At 41.9% G+C, this 8,921-nt stretch overlaps 1 protein-coding gene across 6 annotated transcripts in view; it reads left to right on the forward strand.

Annotated features, from left to right (window-relative positions):
- LOC140536072 (immunoglobulin-like domain-containing receptor 2) overlaps positions 1–5,375 on the forward strand; it is a 47,399-nt gene extending 42,024 nt beyond the window's left edge. For 5 of the 6 annotated variants that reach the window (XM_072657706.1, XM_072657707.1, XM_072657710.1 and 2 more), the window contains one exon: positions 2,721–5,375. In XM_072657706.1, the coding sequence (XP_072513807.1) occupies positions 2,721–2,756 (36 nt within the window). In that variant the 3' untranslated portion in view covers positions 2,757–5,375. The remainder of the gene's footprint in view (positions 1–2,720) is intronic. The other variant, XM_072657708.1, reaches the window with a different exon arrangement.
- The last annotated feature ends 3,546 nt before the right edge of the window (positions 5,376–8,921 follow it).

The raw sequence follows: 8,921 nt of genomic DNA on the forward strand, positions 1-8,921 counted from the left end.
GTAAAATGAAGGACTCTTCATTGCTGTATATGCTGCCAAATGAAGCTGTTGACACATATATATCTATATTGTACATATTGCACTCTATAAGATTTCCTCATGCTCCTCATCTTTATCAGTTATTTCATATTTATCTCTTATAGACATTTTTTGATGAACAGAGTTCACAGTTTGATTCGGACCTAGGTTTTTCAGTCACGGTTCGCGTTGTACCCAACTTCAACAACAGAAAGTAACCTGTACACAGGTAACACGAACAAGGACAGATAAGTGTTGATTTGCATATCAGTTTTTTTCCCTGAACTTACACTCATTAAAACCTTAACAAAACTAACTTGAAGATTTTAACAAATTGTGTTAATTCATAAATTATGGGGGGAAAAGCATAGCTTTAATCCTATTGACCCTGTTGAGGTCATTCAAATGTGGCCCATCAGGACATTTTTTTAAGTAAGATACATAAATAAGTCCTGCGGTTCTCAGATGGACCTGTGCATTTGATTATAGTAGGAATGTCACGATTTGATCCAATAGATCAGGAACTGATCCAGAAATATTTGAATGGCTCGAAATATTGGCTATTTTAATCCCAATCCAGTTCTGAGTCTTTGTTTTGAACATGATGTTCAGAGCGCCAAATGGTGCCATTAATGGACATTATTTCCCAGTAATTCTGAGCAGGTAAATATGAACATGAAAAAAGACCATGATACTCTCTAAATCTTTATAGAACTATCTCTGAAACGTTCTGTTTTACCAGCGGGAGAACCGCTTGCCTTTCTCTGTTTTTAAACCAGCACTGAAGAGCACATTTAGAACTGAGTGGTGGCTAATACTGATGCACACGCTATAGAAACCCAAATCACAGCACATTTACCCACTATAAATCATTATTTTACATCAGTAGTCGACAAACAACGACCAGTCCAGCGTGTGTACCACTACACACACACAGACAAAGTGACTTGACTGCAGGTTTGTAGAGGAGCTGTAAGCTGAATGGACAGGGAGGTGATTCAGACTAGATTATAAGATATCTAAACTCTGTGGCTGTATTATTTATATAAACACAAACATCGGATCGGTTGATACTCAGCACTAAGAGACTCAGATCACATTGGCTCGGGGGATAAAATAACCTGATTGGGAGGTCGCTACATTAAGGAGCTAAATTCATGGGATAATGATCTAAATGTTTTCATATAAGAAAGAACTGATGTGAGGCCAGAGCAACCCTGTTTATTTCCAACTTTCCTAAGTTGATCTAAAGTTTGGTTCGCAAGTAGATTGGGTAGCTTTGGTCCACTGAGACTGATGCATTTGTTGAAATATGTGTATTATTATTCATGAGAAAATAGCCACCTCAGTAATTGGGTGTGTTGTGCACAAAAGGGTTCTGGAAGCCCTTGCAGATAATTCTTCAGTGTTTCAATTACAAGATACATCAACCAGCCATAACATTAAAACCACCTGCCTAATATTGTGTAGATCCCCCTCGTGCCACAAAGACAGCTCTGACTCACAGAGGTGTGGACTCCACAAGACCACTGAAAGTGTCCTGTGCTATCTGGCTGATCAACATGTCAGCAGTAGCTCCTTTAAGTCCTGTAAGTTGTGAGGTGGGACATCCATTAGCGTCAGTGATGATTTGATAGATACTGACTACAGCATACCAGGAACACTGCACAGGACCTGCCTGATGTTTTGAAAATCCAGTTGTCTAGCCATCACAGTTTGTCCCTTGTGAAAATGGATCAAATTCTTGTACTTGTCCATTTTTCCTGCATTTAATACATCACCCATGAGAACTGCCTGTATGATATACACTTATTATAACAACCACATCAAACATGGCAAACCACTTGAAACCGCCACATTGTCATCTTTTTCATCCTTAATTCCGGTATTGGAAAAAGTTTTAATTTCTTGCTATTTTCAGACAGTAAGACCAAACAAGCAATCAATTAATGAAGACAATAATCAGCAGATTAATTCAGATTAATCCATAATAAAATACTTTCCAAGCATAAGAATCTGAGACATTGTGATAAGGGGGCCAAATTGTGATAACTAGAAGACTGGGTCTGGATCTCCAAAACATCAGGCAGGTCTTGTGGGGTGATCATGGAGGATCCACAACATATAGGACTTGCTTCTTGGTGCCAGATACTTTCATTCATAAATTTGTTTTAACTATAGTAAATATTTTGTTCAACCAAAAAAAAAAAAGGTTTAATGTAATATTCATAAAAATAACAACAACAGGAAGACTTGAGAAATACCGTGTACTGTGATACCGTAAAACCATATTTTCTGCCATGGTTTCCATACCATGAAAATCTCATACCATTGCAACCCTACCAGGCAGTTACTACCAAAATTAGGAGGTGAGCATGTCAGTTATGGTAGCTGCTTGTGTTGCAAAGCGGAAAGGAAATCTTATGGAGTGCACCTTTAGAGATCTGTACAGAATTAGATTATCCATAATTTGCTTGGTTTAATTCCCTTTTCCCGTTTTGATTCCTTCATTTCAGTTTTACGTAACGTGTCCTGTTGTCATAAAAAGCCACCTGAGTTACAATAGTAACCGACTTACAAAGCCTTATTTGCAAGTTCCTCCCGTTTCCACTGCTGGATCTTACTAATTGAGCACAAATCTGTCTGCCCAGCTGCTTTTGCACACGGCCCTTTCACACTTCTCTATTTTCTCTTTTTAACAGAGCACACTTCTAAGTAGAGATTCGCTCATAGTCTGACGTCACAAAGGCCGCCAGGTACGCCGTCACGCATTGCTCTTCACCAAGCGTCTGCAGGCCTCCCTGTCCGCTCACGCTTTGATGTGCAACTCGGCGTCATGGTCAGACCTCACGCAATGCTCTGAAGATTGAAAGGATGACAAGGATTTTTTTTACATCGACATTAAAACCAGTTGGGGGGCTGAAGCTAGAGTGGATTAGTTCAGCGAAGTGATACAATGACATTGTTTACAAACTCCCAAGCACTTAAAATGAAGACTTCTTAATTACTCAGACTCGACTCGGAACATTTTACTGGAAAGCCAGAGGAACAAAAGCTGATGTTTTGCGAAAGGTCAAGGATTCCTCTGTGGTGTAACTTCACTTTATGGTACCTTCTGCCTAAAGGCCTATTTATGCTTCTAACAAGCACCAAGTTCTGCTATTTCCCAGCATACAATTCACTCTTACTGCTTACATCCAGCCCACATACAGGTGTGAAATGACTGCGATGGACCATTTTTAGCCTAGATTACTCTTGCCATTGTCCTAACTGACTCATGAGTGCCTTAACTGGGCCGTATTTGGCTGAGATTCATCTGCTATCTGGGACTGGCAAATCACAAATGCACCAGAAGGTTGTTCACTGAGTGAGGACTTTGTTGTAACAAGACAAAAGGGAAGTCAGAAATATCCCATTATTCCAGTATTTATTTGTTACAAATCCAACGGAACGTGCGCTGCTAGCTTTAGTTAGCAGCAGCATTGCAAGCCTGGCTTCCCTCTCGCTACAAGTGTGAATGCCCTGCAATGTTTGCAAACCACCTGTTCATCTTTGCCCTCCAGAGACCCTCCCGAGTTTGAGGTCAGTAGACGCATAATGGGCCTTAAGTGTTCACCAGCAGAGACGGACTGAGTGGACAATGCAGCAACAATGAACACACGCTCTTTGTGACATCACATGATGGGGATGATTTCACGCGATGTTACTCGGAGTGGCGCCTCGCTCTCTTGGTAATCCATTAATCTTGCTGTGTGAGATCAGACACGGCTGACGTTTGTCTAACTTCTGCATCGTCCCTCGCCACAGAGAGGCACCTTGATGTTATTACATGCCAGCGATAGTGCCTTTTTTACGTACTGTACTGTCTGAAGTGCTGAAGAACGTTCTTTGTTTGTTTGTTTGTATCTGGGTTATAATAGAAAATGATCTGAATGGCACCGACATTGATCAATATAATGCCTTTTCTGTATCGCCATTGAAGATTTTTTTTATGTTTATACCTACACATGTACACTGTCGCTCTTACTTCACAACATCCTACTTCTGTATCCAGGCTTTGGGTTCATTTTTTATCCTGTATGTGCATAAGCTTGTGCTGACCTCATCATTAACAAGTTCCTATTATGAAAAACATTAGAATTGGATTTTTTTTAAGGTTTTGATGTAGTATGTAGTAAAGCTCAAGTATCAAAACGTACCTTTCACCCAGTTTATACAGTATATGGGAACTAATGCTGTGTTTTCCTCATGACTGGGAAATCCACCTTAGCGTTAATGCCGCTTCAGCTATGTGAGTTGGGGCAAAAATGGACGCTCACAGTCATCTAGCTCTTGTTTGGCAGCTGTGGGAGCACAAAACATTCTTAACGCTGTTGCATCAGCATTAAAAGCTATTAGTAAAAAGGCTGCCCTTTAAAAACACATCCTTAGAATCTGTAGAAGACTTTTTGTTAGGATTTTTCCTATTAGGACGATACTGGTGAAAGAGGTCCAAGGTTTCTATGATGCTGTAAAACCTAATGTATTTTACCTGCTTGCCTATTCTGCACTGACATTCTAAATAAGGCCTCGAAACAGGGCAGCCATTCAGAACAAATGACATCAGACACATAACAAGACACATAATAATAAAGAGAGGTTGGATGGAAGATGGTCTTGAAACTGATAAGACGGTGTTAGCAGTGTTTCTAGTACATAAAGCTGTCATTAGTGGATTGAAAAGACATTTACTCCTTCATCCCACAGCGAAAATGCCAACCTATCGTATGTTATCAATGCGTGTCTTTCTTTTCTACCTGCTGTATGTAAGGTGCTGTTGTTCGGTATGCTTGTGAGATTGCACTGGTAGTCTTGTACTGTGTAAATGAGACTGTGTGTTATTGTAGGTGACTCATACTCTGAGGTCTTGTCTATTGTTAGCACATAATTGGTGTCTCTGACTGACGTCTCAGTCCAGCAATGCACTTACTTTCAAATGCATATGCCAGGCAGATATACAGTATAGGCCAAGAAACTGGATGTTTAACCAAGACAAGGAGAAAAGCGGTTTCACCTTTTTAACAAATGCGTAGTCACTGGTCTCACAGCACTGTAACACTGGCACATTCCTGTGTATTGTGTTGTGTTAATGTCTTTCCTAGTTTACTCCTCTCTTCCAACAAGGACACAGACATCAAACACTCCCATTAAAATGTTCAGACAAGCTCACTGCTGTACTATGAGCGTTTTTGTGCCAAGCTGACCTATTTATTTTGCTCCAGAACCGCTGAAATGCTGGCTTACTCCTTCAAGTTATTATCTCAGTATGCACTGCCTTATTCCTGCCCGTTCAGTCAAATAAAAGCTCTAAATCCAAACTGGTCGCATTCACCACATTCCTGTCTGACAGTTGCGCTCACGTGTTCTCCGCGGTTGAAGTGGATTTGAAGCAGTGCCTCCTGGTACCAGGTTTCTGGTACATGAAGGAGGCCCGGCTACTGGAAGAAGATGAATGCAAGGAACGCAGCTGGGCAACGGCGCTAACATGGAGATCCAGTGAACAATGACATGACCTCACCTGGCTTCAGCAAGCCAATTAGACGCTCACAAAGTGTGTTTAGAAACGATATAGCATGTCAGTTACACTAGATGTCCAAATGTTTGTGGACACCTCTTTTAATAAGTGCATGCAGCTACTTTTAAGTTGCAGTCGTTGCTGACACAGATGTGCAAATGCACACACACAGCTTGTCTGGTCCATTTAGAAACATATTGTCTACAGAATAGATAAAACATGAACCTGATGCCTAATGCCAGGTGCCAAGCGTGGGCTCGAGGGGTATAAACTCTTCCAGCATTGAGCTGTGGAGCTATGGCCCTTTATCCAATGCTGTTGTGATGCAATCAAATCCTCACAGCAATGCTCCAGAATCTAGTTGAAAGCCTTGCCTGGACAGTAGAGACAGTTACTCCAACAAAAGCAGGATAATACTCTTGATTTCAGAAGAAACAATGAATCAGGAGGCGTCCCAAAAATGTGTATGTGTGGGGCTCCCATGGGTGGGACGTGGGCTAGGTGAGTTCCAGGTGGGCATCGGCCTGATCATTTCAGCTCTAACCCCAATCCTACATGGGTCCCATCTAAGCTCCACTGTGCAGTTTACAACCCAAATGGGGCCTATGCTTAACCCCTCTTGGTCCCATCACTGACCCTGGTGGAAGTCCATATGTGGGGCCTACATGGAACCCGTGGACGAAACCTTCTGGTTCCCAGGTGGGCTACCCATACAGACCCCACATGGGCATGTTATCTGGGTAAAGCATGGCTGACATTACATAAATCACACAGGTGAACCTACATGGTAAAACTACCCTTTAGTTTTGTGTAGAAATTAAACATAGTTCAGTACAGTCCAGAACATTATAGGGGGTTCTGCATGAGAACCCATTTTGAAAACTGTCATTCTTGTGTGAAGAACCATTTAAAGGTCATTTATTTATTAGCCAAATGAAAGGTTCTCTACACTCACATGTCTCTTTATGCCACCTAAAGAGGCTCTTGTATGGCATTCCTCAAAGAACCATCGGAGTGTACCACTGAACTGTATGCTACAATGTCCCATTTACATCCTGTAAAGCTCATCCGACCACAGCAGCTACAGAAGAACACACTTGCCAGTCACTTCGCGCTCCTTCCACTTTAACCTCACTTTCACCAGGAAAATGCTGAGTGGACCACGTGGGATTCCGTGGAAAGGAAGAATAGAGGAAAAAGGAAAAATATGCAGGCCGTTGCATATTGTGTCTGGTGTGCAGCGTGTGTACAATAGCAGGAAACCATCTGACTCTGACTCTGGCCTTCATGAGTCGGTATGGTTGGCTATACAGGCAAAGCAGGCTGTATTTAAAAACTCTGTATGGTTGCTCTGCTAACATGCATTTGCTGCCAGTCACATTGTTAGGAGAGCGAAGGCCGCAGAACTGCCCTTACAAGTTATTTGTTCTGCCTACATCTGTTGACTGCCAATATTTAGAGAAAGCGCTGAAAAGCCTGCCGACGTTGTCACTATTTAGACACAGACTTGCGAACTCATAAGCTCCAGGAGCATGGAGCTCTTTTTTCACTCTTTTCACTAAGGCTGCAGGGCTCCCAATTCAAATGCTGATGCCGAGGGCCTCCCACTTTGTTACACCAGACGCTGTTTTGGAGCTCCAGCTCGACTCAGGAGCCAAAGCCAAGTGTTTGCGATACAGTCTGCCACACAAAATAAGAGGAAGCAGAACTTTGGTATTTGGCTGAACAGAGTTGCAAGGTAGTGCCGGTGGCTGAATTCTTCTGAATCATATTTCAGCATAATCCAGTATGTGTGGAATTTTTTTTCAACTGCCATTTGTATTGTGCGAACATTTGGTACATAATAAGGGGGAATTCCATATATTATCAATAATGTCTGCATAATTAAATGTAAAATGTAAACAAGCCTTTCAGAGTGGTTTGCTGTGAAATGCCGACCTACCGTTGCTCACAGTGATGGTGAATGGAACCAGACGTCTTAAGAGTTTAATACCTCTCAAAGCTGTCTAGCTTATGTCCAAATGTTTGTGGACACTCTTTCTAATGAATTCATTCAGCTACTTTAAGTTGCACCAGAGACCTTATAAATGAGGAGATCAGCCACTGGTTGAAATATGAATGGGAATTCTCATGACACAAGGCCCCGCCTTTTAACAAAATGAGCCAATGAGCCTGCGGCTTAGCAGCCAGCAGAGAAACCGCCCACACTTGCAGAGTGAACAGATATGCCTATAAGGACTTTGGTGGCTCCCATTGCTGACATAGATGTACAAATGCTCACACTAAGTTTTCTAGTCTAGTGCCAATAGATTCTCTGGAGCAGATAAACATGAGCCTATTGGCACCATGCCTAATGCCTAACCCCCCCCAGCACTGAGCTGTGGAGCAGTGGAACTGTGTTCTCTGGAATGAGGGTGCTCCATCCAGTACTTTTGGGATGAGTTGGGGAGTTGGGATGAAGTGGGCTGATGATCATCCGACATCCTGACCTCACTAACACTGTCATAGAATGCAATCAAATCCTCACAGCAATGATCCACAATTCCGGGACAGGTACTCCAACAAAAGCAGGGTAAGCATTTTTCTTTAAATACCCTTGATTCCAGAAAAAATAATAAATGAGCAGGTGTCCCAATACTTTTGTCTATTTAGTGTCTATTTACTGCTGACCCTATCTCAGTAAGTGTACAGTGACCCAAGGATAAGCACCACATGTGTACTGTAACTGTGCACTGCAGACTGGACCTTTTTGCTTAGACCTTTTTGCTTTTTTGTCGTTGAACATGTGTGAACGAACAGGTGTCCCAATACTTTTATCATGATCAAGAGTACGCAAGGAAACTCGCTGCTCATTTCAGATAGTAAACAGCAGGCTACATTTGGGCTGTAGTCATGGCATCTCGAGTTCCAAGCACCTCAATGTGAGTTTTTCTGTAACACACCATCAACATTCACTCTGAATGATGTTTCTACAGCTGGATTACAGCAGTGATTTTGAAACATAGGTGGAATTCCCCTGGGAATTGTTTTCCCTTGCCTATAAAATTACCATTTCCTTACAGAAGCACAGCGTTTAGTCACAGCAGTGACACCCTGAACAGCCATAGCTGGAGGAGGTTTCTGGATGTACCAATTCAACAACTAAGACGTTGAAGAGCTGCAAGAATATCAACTAGAAAGCGCTTAATGCCATCTGCTGGCTGCAGGCTGAAAAAGGTTTCAGTATTTTAAGACATTTAAGAAACGTGTTTTAAAATTAACATGTAAGGAACGATAAATGATGCCAGAAAGGACATTCACTTTCTGAATCATTTAAAAAATACTGTAAATAGTGTGTGATACCGTTTGA

The sequence above is a fragment of the Salminus brasiliensis genome, chromosome 15 (genome assembly GCF_030463535.1).
Source record: "Salminus brasiliensis chromosome 15, fSalBra1.hap2, whole genome shotgun sequence".
Taxonomy (NCBI): Eukaryota; Metazoa; Chordata; class Actinopteri; order Characiformes; family Bryconidae; genus Salminus; species Salminus brasiliensis.